The sequence below is a fragment of the Bufo gargarizans genome, chromosome 4 (assembly GCF_014858855.1).
Source record: "Bufo gargarizans isolate SCDJY-AF-19 chromosome 4, ASM1485885v1, whole genome shotgun sequence".
NCBI classification, from domain to species: Eukaryota; Metazoa; Chordata; class Amphibia; order Anura; family Bufonidae; genus Bufo; species Bufo gargarizans.
Window position 1 is genome coordinate 493,818,909 of NC_058083.1, and position 16,931 is coordinate 493,835,839.

At 41.8% G+C, this 16,931-nt stretch overlaps 1 protein-coding gene across 2 annotated transcripts in view; it reads left to right on the forward strand.

Annotated features, from left to right (window-relative positions):
- The window catches only part of PRKCE (protein kinase C epsilon), a 413,449-nt gene that overhangs the window by 331,368 nt on the left and 65,150 nt on the right, over positions 1 to 16,931 (forward strand). For both annotated transcript variants that reach the window (XM_044290816.1, XM_044290817.1), the window contains exon 12: positions 9,473 to 9,627. In XM_044290816.1, coding sequence (XP_044146751.1) covers positions 9,473 to 9,627 — 155 coding nt within the window. The remainder of the gene's footprint in view (positions 1 to 9,472; positions 9,628 to 16,931) is intronic.

The window sequence follows — 16,931 nt, forward strand, 5'->3', positions numbered from 1 at the left end:
AGCTCCACTCCACACATCGAGATTACCCTACCTTTAGCGCCTATTACTGGGCTCCATTACGCCTGAAATTTGATGCAGGGGTCCTCGAAGATGACCCGCACTAAGGGGAAAACTAGAATTCCGGACACCCCAGTCCCGTCGCAGACCTTGCCGGAGATCTTCCAACAGACCAGGCAGACTGTCATGGCGGACGCGCCAGCTACTCCCGCCAGCCCAGCTTCGTCGGATGGCGGTGATCCGCCCCAAGAAACAACAGATAGTCGGGTAGGTACGGACGACTTGTACAAGAACATTGCGGCACTATCTGTCTCAGACTTTACACGCCAGATACAAGACCTCGGTAACAGAGTCTCAGACTTGGAGACGAGAACAGACGATTTGTCTGACGCTTTGGGCCGCGACCGGGAGGACATTGACTCCCATGACAATCAACTAGCAGAGTTGGAACTTAAAATTGAAGATCTCGAGAACAGGTCCCGGAGGGGTAACCTAAGAGTTAGAGGTCTACCAGAATCGTTTACTGGTCTACAATCCACTCTGTCTGCTTTATTCGCTACCCTGCTCCCTCAATCGGAACCACATTTCCTGAAAATGGACCGTGTCCACAGGTCTTTGGGGAAGCCTCGGATTCCAGATCTCCCAGGGATGTAATCCTGAAGTTCCACCATCCTGATACAAGGGACAAGGTCCTTCCTGCAACAAGGGACAATCCAGACCTACCTGGACTCCCGCAGTCAGTCCACCTCTATGCTGACCTAGCGCCTTCCACACTCCGTAGGCGCAGAGAAATGAGGCCGGTCACGCGGGCCTTGCAGAAGGCTAACATCAGATACCGGTGGGGATTTCCCTTCAACTTATCTTTTCAACTGAACCCGCGCCCTCACACTATCCGTTCTGTGGCAGAGGGCCTGGAAGCACTGAAGCGGGCTGGGATCCAGTACGACCATCATGACTTACTGTCAGTGTCGCCGAAACCACAGAGGCCAGCAAGGGTCTGGACAACAGTTCCACCAGCCTCCGGTGGCCCGACCAGGCTGAGGAACACTTGACTTTCCGTTTATCCTCACCTAGAGAGCGGTAACAGTAATGTTTGTCTGCACAGGACTACTTCGGGGTCTCTTGTTTCATCCCCATAACCTATGCATCGGGCCAGTTTTATTATTATAGGGCCTCGATCTTGCGAACTTTCATGTTGTCCCTGATATGGGATGTTGTGAGAGAGGGTTGCTAGCCGTTACTAGGCTGTATCCTCTTTCCTATTTCCCGCCATTTTTTATTCATAGGTTGGGGCTTTGTAGTCCCACTTTATGTTGCCTGTTCACTCAGGCTGTTATGATGTTCCATTGTATTGATGTTGTGCTCTTGGGGAACACTGCTACGATGGTCAATGTATGTATGGGGGTGAGGGGGAGGGCCAGGGTGGAGGTGCTTCGGGGTGTAGGCGACAGATGGCGGCACCACCATAGGGAGACTGTCATCATATTGCTAAGATGTGTAAGCTACTAACTCATAATGTAAGGGGTTTCAATTCCCCTAGGAAAATAAAAGCCGCCTTTGCAATTTATCTCAAACACACGCCTGACGTCATCTGTCTCCAAGAGACGCATTTCACACCAACGTCGCACCCAAAGTATTTCCACCCACAATACTCTAGCTTCCATTCCTCCACTTTTACATCAAAGTGTAGAGGGGTTGTAACGTTGTTAAGAAACTCCTTTTCATATACTATAACTCAGACATGTATTGACCCTAACGGGAGGTATGTGATTTTGGTTGGGACCCACCAAGAGGAAGCTCTCTGCATTGTCAACTCATATGCGCCCACAGATAACCCCATCCAATTTTTTGAATCTGTCAGTAAAGTAATTGAGAAACTCACGTTTCAGAAATTAATATGGTGTGGGGACTTTAATTTTACGGTCCATCCAGTTTTAGACTGTTCCCCCTACAACACCACGCCCGGCAACTCAGGCGAAACTGATCAATCAGGTTATGCAATCATTGGCTATAGCTGACACGTGGAGGGAACACAATGGCCCGCAAAGGGGATATACGTATTTCTCACCAGCTCACCAGACCTATACACGTATTGACATGATTCTGGCTTCCACCTCTCTTCTACCATACATGTCCTATTCTAGACATGTTGTGTCGTCATGGTCAGACCATGAAGATTTTAAATGTCATACATTCCTCTAACAAATTGAAAGCCCCGCTAGCACTCCTAGCCCTTGACATTGAAAAGGCCTTTGATACTGTCACCTGGACCTATCTCTATAAGGTACTCTCAAAGATGGGTATTAATGGCCCTTTCCTAGCAGCTATCCAAACCCTCTATTCTAATCCAGAGGCCTTCCTTAAACTCCCCACCACGAAACCCTTCCCTATACCCATTGAAAGAGGCACTAGGCAAGGCTGCCCTCTCTCCCCAGCTTTATTTGCCTTAGCCATGGAGCCCCTGGCTACTCATATTAGAGCCCACCCTGATATAACGGGATACTCAATTGGGGGATCAGAATGCAAGTTGAGCCTGTTTGCAGACAATCTGCTATTACCTATCACTAACCCCATTGTTTCTTTTCCCTCCCTTCTAAAGCTCCTAGACACTTTCACTAAAGCCTCTGGCCTAGCAATCAACCATGCCAAATCTGAACTACTTTTATGCAACACACCTACCTCCACTAAATCGGCACTGCTGAACAGTTTTCCCTTCCAGTACAGACCTCAGCACATCTCTTATCTAGGGGTCCAGATGCCGAACAGCCTACACTCAGTTTACAAGTTAAATTACCTACCTATTTACCGCAAGATCCGACAGGATTTGACGTCATGGCAGACCTTACAGACCTCTTGGATAGGCAGAATACACATTATTAAAATGATGATTCTCCCTAGGCTCCTATATCTATTTAGGACCCTACCAATACCAGTCCCTATAGGAGATCTGAGATCCTTGCAGAGAGATGTGCTGAGGTTTATTTGGGCAAACAAGCGTCACTGCATATCTAGTGTAACAATATGTAGACACAGATCCCAAGGGGGCTTATCTGTACCTGATTTTGTAAAATATTATAGAGCAGCGAGACTGGCCCAGATGTTTTTGACGCTTCTTGATCCACGCGTGCATCCTCTCTGGATTGGGCTGGAACTTAACAGTTTTAAACCCTTCACATGGAAGGCACTGATATGGTCAACCTCACCCGTCCCTCAGGCTTTACGCACCACCTCCATATTGTCATACTACTCAATACTGCTTTGGAGGTCGGTCAGATTTAAGTTCGCATTGCAGAACAAGCCCTCACCACTAGAATACCTATTGGGAAACCCAGCTTTCCTACTGGGTACTCAATCTCACACTCTGGATTGGTGGGCGAGCAATAATTTGTGTTCATTGCTTAAGTTCCTGTCTAAAGGCAAACTGATTTCCATTACGGATTTTAAAGAGAGATTCTCTCCTCCCATTAGAGAATACCTCACCATGAACCAGATTTTTTCCTTTTTTAGACCGATTCTTCCCTCTGATCGACCTGTAGAGCTTACGCCGTTTGAACGTTCAATTAACTTCTCGCTATATAGACAAGGGTTACTATCCAGAATGTATGGGGCACTCAACTCAGTTCCTCCAGATCACAAAATGCCTTACCTGAGAGCTTGGGAGGCAGATCTGGGTTGGGAACTTACACCCTCCAAATGGTCAGAATGTTCCATAACTCTTACGAAGGGTTGGTGGCAAGTCACATTAGCCGAGACCTCCATAAAAGTGCTTCATAGGACTTACATGGTTCCTGCACGCCTACACTGTATATACCCAGAAGTCTTCTCATTATGTTTTAGAGGCTGCGGCGAGGTGGGTTCTATGATTCATACGTGGTGGGCATGTCATATAGTGAAAAGATTCTGGGACAGGGTGACTCATCTGATTTCCTCAGTCTTAGACTGTAGCTGCCCCAAGACAGTGCCCTTCTGTCTATTAGGTAACAAACCTCACAAACTTCCTTACGCTAGATTCAAACTTGCCCAATTCATCCTTCTGGCAGCGAGGATTCACATTGCCTTTAAATGGCGCTCAGACTCATTATCCTTCCAAGCTGTCATGGACAGGGTCAATAAAATATTAATATTTGAAAAGCTTTCGGCTATTCGCACTGATACATTTGCTGCCTTTGAGAAGGTTTGGGAACCCTGGCTGGCTTCTCCTCATTCACCGGACATTAGATATAGTATTTCCCTCTGATCTTATGTATGTCAGATCGATATGTTTCTATTTATTCAACCAAACATGCATTGCTTATTGTGCTATGTACCATGTGTAAACCCAAGAGACGTATTTGTTTTATGTCACCTGTTACGTGAATTGCTCATGTAATTGCCTTTCTTAAATTGCTGACTCCTATTTAACATGATTTTGAATGTAATTGCTTAATTCTGAACACAGCTACATCCCCAGTTATAAGAGGGAGTGCACACTTACGCAACCACATTATTTTAGTTTTTTTGTTTTCTTCCCCCCACCTAAAAGATTTCAGTTTGTTTTTTAATTGAGTGGTACAGTTTATAGGTCACATTAAAGGTGGAAAAAGTTCTGAGATGACAGAAACCTGACATTTTAACAGGGGTGTGTAGACTTTTTCTATCCACTGTATATATATTGTATGGCCAGTATTTTTTTCCCCCCAGCTGCTGAATCCTCCTGCAGGCAGTATATCCCAGCCAATCCAACACAGATGGTCAATTTTTTTCCCCTGAGTCCTGCTTTATGGCACAGCATTGAAGACATGCCAGTCATACAGGTACATCAATGCTGCAGCCAATAGCTCCTCAGTATGTTCAACATGTGACTACTTGGCAGTGATTGGTTCACGTCATTGCCAAGGGGGGAGCAGCAGTCCATTGGTGTTGGATCATGTAGGGATTTAACACTTGGGTATGTGTTTTTTGTTGTTTTAGCAATTATACAGCTGCCAGAAATCACCTTTGATGAACCAACCCTTCTATATTAAAAAAGTAAATATTGAGCAGTAAATAACTGAAAGCACCATCCTTATCCTTTGTTGCAGTCGCCATTTTTGTGAAAGTGAAAATCTATCAAGACGTTAATCCAAAAGGTGACAACCAATACGGCTGCATTTCCACTTCAAAAATGGCTGCAGCGATAAAACAGTAAGGTGGATATATCCCTGAAAGGATAAACTAAGAACCAAACTTTGACCACTGCTTTTCCGTCTGATTTCCCAATATAAGACCATTTTTAAGTTTTTGGGGGAAATTTCATTAAACACAACATTACCATCAAATTATTTGCCTGCATAATCTACCGGTATATATATATTTTTTTATAGGCTGTTCATTTAATATATTGTTTGTTACAAAAAAAAAAACTGGTGGATTGTATTTTGGATATAATGCTTAAGGGTCACGCCATGTCTTCTATTTCCCATCCTGGCTTTTTAATTTCCTCTCTGTTTGGACTTTTAGCACAACAGACATTCTAACTTCACACCCCCAGAGAAGTGACTCAATTAGAACATCACACATTTCACTAATTAATCCAGTGCTCTTCCATGGGCATCTTATATAGGCTATTAAAAGAAGAATGGAGCTGTCATACTGTTATCCTAATTCTACACATACTACTATACTAACAGATGTCATCATTCCCTCACAGCAGCAGTGAACTAAAAATGCAACCCCTATCTATATAGCAGTTTTATCTTTCTGGGCTGACTGCTACAGAAGGGCGAGATTTTGAATTTAATTTACAATAGGTACAGTTCTGTAAAAGTAAAAGAAAATCAGCCCAAAAATTCTAAAACAAATTTTTAGCTATTAATGAAAAAATACCACTTTCTAAAGAGGTGTCCATTTACAGAATTGCTTAAACAGCACCTACTACAACCCATTACTGGAATCATACCTATTCACTTGGTGTGCTGATAATTTTCATGACTAGCCTTTAAAAATTAGAGTTGTAATCTGATTGGTAGGCGTTAGAAGTTGCTCATGGGAGGGATTATTGTCCTGTGTATTGCAGAGCTGCTACTTATGTAATTCTCTTATATATTAGTTTAGGGTCACCCTAGGTTGAAGTCTCAATTTAAATGTGTGTGGCCCTTATGGGACGTACATAGGATAAAACTGGAACTCAAGACACATTATAAACGACTATGACTAAAGCATGTGATCTTGTATCTTGCCAAGATTGTGCAAATCTAGCCAGGGAGCTAAGTGTTGTTTTCTTTGAGCTGTTATTCCTTCATGGTGTTGGCATGGCTTGGTATTTTATGTAATTGCGCAAGTCTGCTAAAGCATGGGAACAGTTGTCAGCTTTGAACTGCTTCTTCCATGTGTTTACTTATGAAGTGCACTCCAGTCTTGGGAGAATAAATATACTGTACATTTGTGAGTTGCAGATCATCTGAGATTTTTCTTGCCACTCCACATTTCCCATCATAGAGTTTTTCATATCCTGCTGTAGCACCGTATCAGCGTTCCTGTATGATTCAGGAGATTTTGTAGATGACAAGTGTAGACTCAGCTTAGTGCGGATGTTGAGTCAAAGGGAATGTGTCACCTATAAATTATTTCTGCTGGTTAAAACCAGATAGTGACCCATATTATTTTTATCGAATCTGTTTTTATTTTCTGATTGTATATTTTTTATTCTATGTCCCGAACATGATTATGGTGGGCGGCTATATTGCCGAGCTGTTCTTGACAGCATTTAGAGATATGCTTTACAGCAGCCACCATGGGCCATACACACAATAGTCTAGAGGGGTCCTTTGACTTCTAAGGGAGAGTTTTCTTGTGACTTGTGCAGAGGTCATTGTACAGGGAGGGGAAGTAAATAAGCTGTGACTATCAACTATTGTCTATGGTGGATCCTGTGTATATAGGGGATATCTGCTTTTGGAATCCTGCCTGTGGTAATCAGATTTCTGCTGAAAAGTGATCTGAACAAAGCAAGAAGTGTTGCCTAATATTTGCCCTAGTGGCCAGTGGTAAAACTTCCAGATTTAATATACGTATATATATATATATATATATATATTATAGTGACATGAAAAATTAAATATAACATCTCTAAAAATTCTGTAAACATGTTTAATCTAAAAACGTCATTTAAACAATAGGTTAATTTTTATGACACATTCCCTTTAAAGGAAAACTCAACCAAGTTAGCAGTTCATGTGAGGAACTTTTTTGTCCTTCTTCCTGATGACAATACTTCTTGTCACCAATGCCTGACCAACTTACTGTCTTGTACTATGTATGTGACACCCATGTACATGACACCAGGGGCGTAGCTAAAAGCTCTCGGGCCCTGGTGCAAGAGTTCAGCTTGGATCCCCCTTCTCTCAGTGCTTTGTGGCCAGGGCAGGGAAGCACATCGCCCTCATGCTGCCCAAGACAAAAATTGAAACAGCACCCCTACCAATGCCAAATTTTTGACATAACCGCTTCCCTCCAGCCAGAGGTATAACTTGACCAGCACTTTCAATAATACTGGTTTCTTCTTATGTGCCACAAGGGTCCTTGGGCCCCCTCAGGCTCCTGGGGCCAGTAGCGACTGGTACCTCTGCACCCCCTATGGCTACGCCCCTGCATGACACCCATACATTTCTACTGTCTATTAGGGCACACTGAGGGACTAAGGTAATGGGTTTTATGCCTCACAATTATTTGTAGGTTCCTGGAGATATAAAGAGGTTCCTATGACCTGTTCAGTACCAAGAAACACTCAAAGGGACACCATTCAGTAAGGAGTGTTTTTTAAACTCGACATTTATAGAAAACTATTTTTTTATACATTTTTACAGTTTTTCTATTTCATTGTGGGACTACTATGCCATTGAAAATTAAATAAAAACATTGTCCTTTTGTAGCAGTCAGCACAGAGAGAGAAAGCTCCTATATACTGTAGATAATCCATTGTCAAATTACTGCTGCTGTCAGGGGGAAATCTTATCTGAAGGGTAATCCTAATAATAATTGTAGGTGTGGAGTTGGGATAATAGTTTTCTCTTGATAGTCCTAGATAAAGATGCCCACGGAAGAATGTTGCATTGATGAGTATGATGTATGATGCCCTAATTGAGTCACTACAGGGGCGGTTCTCAGGTCCCAGTGATGGTCTGACTGAGAGAGTTAAGTGAGACTGTCTACTGTGTTAAAAGTCTAAACAAAGAGAAAGTTAAAGGTCCAGGACAGGAAGTAGAAAACATGGAGTATCTTTAAAAATTATATCCAGAAAACCATCCACCCACCACTTGTAAAAATAAATAAAAAATTACAGGCTGTTAGTACAGTATGTAATAATTTTCTCATACTCACACATAGTTGGACTGTCTACATAGACACAGCAGTCATTAGCAAATGGTCCAACATTGGATTTCACCTATTTAAGAAGGTTTCTACCAAAACTGTAACATTGCCATATATCAGAAATTTGTGAAAAAGTCAATGCTTTTTTTAAATGTTTCATTTAACTTTCAGAGGTATGGGCAATTAGGCATTATTTTTGCAAAATTGACTACATGAAGTGCAGCCATATTGTCACTTTTAAATAAGCTATTTGCAAAATTACAGTTTAACCATCAGTTTTCAAGTTATTTATAAAGTTGTTACTTTTCCAAAATATCCATTACAATGAAAGTATAAAAATTGCACACCGAATTGTCAAACTTTGGTTTCTCCATTATGATTTGCTAATATACGGCAATTTTTACATTTTGAGGTTTATCTAAATAAAATGGAACTGCTGTGTAAGTGAAAAGTTATACTACTGGGCTTATGTTGCCAATAGGGTTAAAGAGTCTGTCAACAGGATCAACCCTATTAAACTAGTTGTATTGCCTGGTAGGGTTGATCATGCTGAGGAATATATTACTTTTCTCTGTAGCTTGCAGCATTGCTGAGTTATGTGGAGTACTATTTTTATTTAAATTAGGAATTTGGAGCACCGAGGGGCCGGCTGTGGCACTTCAAGCCCCTAGTGCTCACTACACTCCTGTCTCTCTTTTGATTGACAGCGTTAGACATCACGTCTAGTGCTTTATTCTCACGCCTGCGCTGTTGAGCATAAACTTGGCATTTGCGCCCTCCATCTTCTCCTGCTTACTGAGCAGCGCAGGTGTCAACGATATTATTCAGAAGTCAGAGAGACAGACAAAGAGGAGAAACGTTTCCAGGTGTAATGTAAAGTGCTCTATACATTGCATGGTAATTCTTTTCGTTGGATAATCCCTTTAATTTCTGTAATAAGAGCACTTCTTGGTAGACAGGGAACTACTGGATCTGTTTTTAGTGTAAATGCTTTTGATTTGTTGAGAGTTACATTGAATATGAATGTTTTAATATGTTTTTAAACCTTTTAATAAATAAAAAAAAAGTGTAAAACATAAACGTTTCAGACTATCTGTAAAAACAAGAGGCAAAAAAATGGAAATAATATATATTTTTTTTCTTGTAGGATCGTCTCTTTTTCGTTATGGAGTATGTAAATGGTGGAGACTTGATGTTCCAGATCCAGCGTTCACGAAAATTTGATGAGCCTCGGTCACGATTTTATGCTGCAGAAGTAACCTCCGCTCTCATGTTCCTTCATCAACATGGGGTCATATACAGGTACAAAGCTAGTACAGCTTTCTTTTTTGCTACTTTTTTGTTCACTAGTAGACCATAGACAAAGGTTCAAGAACAAGAAAGGGAGCAGCATTGTGGACAAGTTGCTGAGGAGTTCTGGCCTGATACATTTTTTACGAAGAAGATATGGCTGGATTCTCTTCAGGTTCAGCTGGTTGGCACCTCCACAGATCAGATACTGATAACCTAGTCAGAGGAAAGGTCATCAGTAAGAGTCTTGTAAACACCCTTTAAATTATACACTGCTTGTCCAAAAAAAAAGTCGCCATCTGGATTTAACTAAGCAAATAGTTATGAGCCTCCTATTGGATAATTACTGCATGGGCGATTATGTTTCAGCTGGCAACAAGTTATTTAACCCCACCTGGTGCAATGAGTTGCTTCTCATTTCTTAAACAACCATGACGAAAGACACATCTCGTGGTCGTGGAAAAGATGTTAGTCTGTTTGAGAAGGGTCAAATCATTGGCATGCATCAAGCAGAGAAAACATCTAAGGAGATTACAAAAACTTCTAAAATTGGGTTAAGAACTGTCCAAGGCATTATTAAAAACTGGAAGGATAGTGGGGACCCATCGTATTCGAGGAAGAAATGTGGCCGGAAGAAAATCCTGAATGATCGGCGATCACTTAAATGTTTGGTGAAATCAAATCAAAGAAAAACAACAGTAGAACTCAGGGCTATGTTTAATAGGGAAACTAAGAGCATTTCCACACGCACAATGTGAAGGGAACTCAAGGGCTTGGGACTGAACAGCTGTGTAGCCGTAAGAAAACCACTAATCAGTGAGGCAAACTAGAAAAAAAGGCTTCAATTTGCTCGGGAGCATAAAGATTGGACTCTGGAGCAATGGAAGAAGGTCATGTGGTCTGATGAGTCAAGATTTACCCTGTTCCAGAGTGATGGGCACATCAGGGTAAGAAGAGAGGCAGCTGAAGTGACGCACCCATCATGCCTAGTGCCTACTGTACAAGCCTGTGGGGGCAGTGCTATGATCTGGGGTTGCTGCAGTTGGTCAGGTCTAGGTTCAGCAACAGTATGTGCTCCAAGAATGAGGTCAGGTGACTACCCGAACATACTGAATGACCAGGTTATTCCAGCAATGGATTTTTTCTTCCCTGATGGCACGGACATATTCCAAGATGACAATGCCAGGATTCATCGGGTTAAAAATGTGAAAGAGTGGTTCAGGGAACATGAGACATCATTTTCACACATGGATTGGCCACCACAGAGTCCAGACCTTAACTCCCATTAAGAATCTTTGGGATGTGCTGGAGAAGGCTTTGCGCAGCAGTCAGACTCTACCATCATCAATGCAAGATCTCTGTGAAAAATGAATGCAACACTGGATGGAAATAAATCTTGTGACATTGCAGAAGCTTATCGAAACAATGCCACAGCGAATGCGTGCCGTAATCAAAGCTAAAGGCGGTCCAATGAAATATTAGCGTGCGTGACCTTTTTGTTTTGGTGGCGACTTTTTTTTGGACAGGCAGTGTATAAAACAGACAAAACTGAGGAATTCACTATTTTATCAGCAAAATATATTGCATTACTGGACTGTTGCTCTGCTATAGGTTGCCACCTTTTAGGAGGTGAAACATGATGGTTGGTTCCTTAGCAATGCATTGAGCCTGACAAAATGTTCACTAAGGGTACATTCACACGACCGTATAATTTTAACCGCTTCCGATCCACATTTTGCGGAATATATACTGATCTATTCATTCCTATGGGTGAATAAAATGTGCGGACAGCGTTCAGTAAGTTGTCCGCATCCGTGTCTCCTCAAAAATATGAAGCTTGCACTACTATTGTCCGCACAGATCGGTCAACAGCCCCATTCAATTCAATGAATCCGCAAATTGCGGATGACATCCGTTTTTTGCGGATCCGTTTCCATATTTCTTTGACAACTATGAATTCATTCTTTTTTTTTTCTCTTTTCTTTTTTTTTTCCCTTCTGTTTTTTGCGGACCTTAAAAAACAGAAGACATTCGTCCGCAAAATGCGGACACGCGGTTCCATTATTTGCGGACTGCAAAACGGAAAGGATTACACACGGTCATGTGAATGTACCCTTAAAGTAAGTTGCTGTTAAAGAGAATTTCCACCAAATTAAAATAATCATGTATTAGTAAATCAGAAGCCAAGTGACATCAGGTAGTGTAGCCACATTGGCGGCCACCCTTGTATTAGTGTCTTAGATTCTGAAAAGATATAGTTCACATACTTTGGTTATTACTCTCATTTCTAATTTACTAATATCTGGTGAATTTTATGTGTTTAGTGACACTCCTCTTTATAGGAGTTGCCTGGTTTGGAAAACATCATTTTTAAATATGCTATTAAGGCCTCATGCACACGACCGTTGTGTGCATCCGTGGCCGTTGTGCCGTTTTCAGTTTTTTTTCACTGACCCATTGACTTTCAATGGGTCCGTGGAAAAATCGGAAAATGCACCGTTTGGCAGCCGCATCCGTGATCCGTGTTTCCTGGCCGTGAAAAAAAAATGACCTGTCCTATTTTTTTCACGGCCAACGGTTCACAGACCCATTCAAGTCAATGGGTCCGTGAAAAATCACGGATGCACACAAGATTGTCATCCGTGTCCGTGATCCGTGTCCGTGATCCGTGTCCGTTTTTTCCTATCATTTCAATGGCAAACTTGACTTAGATTTTTTTTTCATTTTTCATGTCCGTGGATCCTCCAAAAAACAAGGAAGACCCACGGACGAAAAAACGGTCACGGATCACGGACCTACGGACCCCGTTTTTGCGGACCTTAAAAAAAAACGGTCGTGTGCATGAGGCCTAAGGCATATCAAACTACATAGAACTGAGCTCGCCATTTGTCTCCTGATTATTAGCAGAAAAATTGCTACAAAGAGCAATTACTATGGAGGACTCAGTAGGTTCCTGTATTAGGCCTCATGCACATGGCCGTTAAATAGGTGCGGTGCGGAAGAGAGGCACGAAAGCACCACGGAGTGCTTCAATGGGGTTTCTCTTCGTTGCACCGCAAAAAAAATAAATAGAATATGTTCTATTTGAATGGGTCTGGATCCATCTGTGGAATCCGCACGGATGTTGCCTGTGCATTGGGAACGGCAAAATGAGCCCTTATACAGAAAGCGCATTGCTTTGAACTGTGTAGTACGTCACTTCCCCTGTGGTGTTGCTGCTGTGGAATTACAGGCTACTACCTCCCGTTTTCTGCAACAGATTAGAGCAGAAAACCATGTAATAAACCTATTGTTGAAGTGGGCAACCCCTTTGTGCAAAAAGACGTACCATTGCTTCCTAATTACAGTGTTTTGGAGTATTCTGGAAGTGATCATTAAAATGTTTTTATATATAGTCAAATACAAAAAAATGAATAAAAGTCAAACCAAAAATTATATGTAACCCAAAATGTTTTAAAAACCCTATCTAGTCAACTGGTCTTGAAAAAAATAAGTACCCTCCCGCAAAAATAATTCTAAAAGTTTCCTAGAATTTTTTTTTCTTTTTCAAATAAAACATGCTTGCATTCAGCTAAAGCATATCAAAACTATATACATTTGTTATTACTATTGTACCAACCCATAGAAAGAAGTTAGCATATTGTCCAGTTCATGCCATAAAGAAATAAAAATAATGGTATAATTGCAGTTCTTCTCCCTCCGTTTCCTCCCAAAAGTAAAAGTGATTTAATTAATTATACATATCTCTATAAAAAAAAAACGACAACTTGTCGCACAAAAACAAGCCCTCATAAATAAGAAAGTTATGTGTCATTTAATGAATGAAGAAAATCATTTGGTCAATGAACGTCAAAAATAGGTTGGTTCTTAACCCCTTACGCTGGGTTCACACCTGAGCGTTCGCGATGGAGCGCTCTGTATGCGCAATTGTACCGGCGTTTACAATCGCGCATACAGAGACAAGCGAACGCCCGTTGTCGCGCGTTCCCGAAAGTCTATGTACGGGAACGCGCGACATAACGCCCCAAAGAAGCTCAAGAACTTTTTTGAGCGTCGGGCGTTTTACAGCGCGATCGTACGCGCTGTAAAACGCCCAGGTGAGAACCATTCCCATAGGGAAGCATTGGTTTCTCCTTGTTGAGCGTTTTACAGCGCGTAGGAACGCGCTGTAAAACGCTCAGGTGTGAACCCAGGGTTAAGGACCCTGAGATTTTCCATTTTTGCGTTTTAGTTTTTCACCCTCCGCCTTCCCATAGTTCTAACTTTTTTATTTTTCCATTCACATAGCCTTATGAGGGCTTATTTTTTGCGGGACAAGTTGTACTTTCTAATGGCACCATTTACGGTTGCATACAATGTAGTAGGAAGAAATTCAAATGAGGTAGAATTGGGAAAAAACGCAATTCTGATAAAGGTTTTTATTTTTTATTTTTGTTACACTGTACACTATGCGGTAAAATTGACCGATTATCTTCATTCTCTAGGTCAGTACGGTTACAACAATACCACACTTGTATAATTTTTCTTGCGTTTTAATACTGAGATTTTTTTTTTAAACCTTTGAGAAAAAAATAATAATATTTTTATAACATTATTCTGACCCCTATAACTTTTTTGTAGTTATATGTACGGGACTGTGTGAGGGCTCATTTTTGTGGGACGATCTGTCCTTTTCAGAGATACCAATTTGAAGTGTGTCCGACTTTTTGATCACCTTTTATAAGAAAATTGTTGGGTAGTTGAAGTGACAAAAAATGCAAATTGGCAGTTTTTATTTTTTTCCCCGTTTTGTCATATGCCATTAATATTGTTATATTTTAATTGTATGGGCATTTTTCACACGCGGCAATGACCATGATGTTTTTTTAATTGGTTAAGTATTTTTATTTTTATATAAAAACTTTTTTTAACTTTTTTTTTATGGCTGATCGCATACATGTGCCGTGGGTCTCTGCTATTTAAAATAGCAGAAACCCTGCAGCTATGGCACCCGCAGCACGCGCAAGCGGGCGCCATGTTTAGGGACCGGACTTCCGCCGTACATATATAGTGGAGGTCCTTAAGGGGTTAAAGAAACTCAAAAAGAAAGTATCCAGCCCTCAATTAAAAAAAAATCCATTTTATTCCATTATAGGCACAAGTGTAAATTTTGAAATCCAAGACAGTAGCTTCCACATTTTTATCCACTTAGCGCTCTCTAAGATAGCATGCTACGATTAAGAGTAATAACTGTCTCAAAACGCATCAGTAACTATTTTAAATTTACATTTGTGTTAGTAACGAAATTGAGAATTGAAATGTTAAAACTGAGTAGGCTGGAGATCTAACCTTTTGTGGATCTATTCTGCTTAGGAGCCATGTCCCGAGGATTTAACAGTGATGTGGGGGGGAGATCTAACACTCGACTCTTGAAGAAGCAGTCTGGGATTTTTATTATGGTCACCCCATTTCTGAACTACCCGAGTAATAAATTCATTCACCCTACAGAATCAGGTTCCAATCCACCATTAAATAACGTGACCCACAGTATGATGACCTGAGTCCTGCAGCAAGTCTATGCAAGTCTACGAGACACACATTAGATAGAGATATTTATAATCACTCATGTAGTGTTATAATTACTCATGTAGTGGGGAAACCATAAAAAAAACCTTAAAAAAAACCTGTGTGCTTCTTTAGGGGTTAAACATTGTAGCATGTCAGTTGCACGCAGTAGTAGTAGTAGAAAAAGCTAGACGTTCAGCACTGAGATTGACATAAAGTTCAATAAAGTTGCCTGGCCAGAATCACCCCAATTTGCTTCAGTGGGACAAGTCACATGGTGTTGCACCAAATAGGTCTCTGCCTTTGTACGGTGGATTGACCCATAGATTGATGTTGTTTACATCTATTGCATCAGCCGGGTCTCATGAACGGTTTCCACACCCGAACTGTTAGTGTAAACCATCAGGTGTTATCACGAATACACCATGCAGAATTTGTGCTCGTTCCAGTTTGCTTGCTCAAGCACTTTAGGCTGTTTACCTTTTCTGAGTGTTGAGGTTTCAAAAGCGCCTGCAGCCCTCACCAGCTTTGTGTGCCAATACTTTAATCCAAACACAGGGTTATGAAATGGCTGGCAAAGAGTGGCCCACAAATGACCCTGCCGAGATCAAGGCAATCGCTTCTGCTCTTGCGTCTCTAACTCGTTGGCACTTCCTGACTTTGTTTCGCTTGTCTCCAGAGTAAATGGGCAGCAGATGGGAGTCTTTCAAGTCTGTGCCCTTTCCTCCGATCACTCTTGAGTCCTGTACAGGAAGAGGCTCTTCTGTCGACAGACAGGCTTGTTTCACCATTACTGGATGGTTTGTTCCTATAAGACTTTAATACAATGTTTCCTAAATGGGGGGAAGTTGGGCAGTCCACCGTGGCTCATCTTCAATAAACTTAACATAAACAGAGCTAATTATACCACAAGGATGGCGCAGGAATTATGTAATATTGATGCTATGCCATATCACGAAACATTCAAATCAGTTGTACCAGCTGATCAGAGGGAAACATTGATAAGTATCTACACACCCAAAGCCATTGGGTATCAAGACGTTGGTCATATTAGGCTACTTTCACACTAGCGTTCGATCGGATCCGTTCTGAACGGATCCGATCATAATAATGCAGACGGAGGCTCCGTTCAGAACGGATCCGTCTGCATTATTTTGGCATATAAAAGCTAAGTGTGAAAATAGCCTCGGACGGATCCTTCCAGACTTTCAATGTAAAGTCAATGGGGGACGGATCCGCTTGAAGATTGAGCCATATTGTAGCATCTTCAAACGGATCCGTCCCTATTGACTTACATTGTAAGTCTGGACGGATCCGCACGCCTCCGCACGGCCAGGCGGACACCCGAACGCTGCAAGCAGCGTTCAGCTGTCCGCCTGTCCGTGCGGAGGCGAGCGGAGGCTGAACGCCGCCAGACTGATGCAGTCTGAGCGGATCCGCATCCATTCAGACTGCATCAGGGCTGGACGGAAGCGTTCGGGTCCGCTCGTGAGCCCCTTCAAACGGAGCTCACGAGCGGACAGCCGAACGCTAGTGTGAAAGTAGCCTTAAAAAGGATGAAGAACATGGTGAGGAATCCCAGTTGTCTTTGAGTCCTTCTAAGTCAAATACTCAATCAACTATTCATAGCATAAGGGAGAGGTTCTTATCATTGGAAGTCCAACGGCTAGGACCTCCAACAATCATGAGAGCGGTGGTTGTGCATGTTAGCTGCCATGTCGTTCAACGCTATGAGACTGACGGAGATAGATGAGCTCTGCACTTGGCTTTCT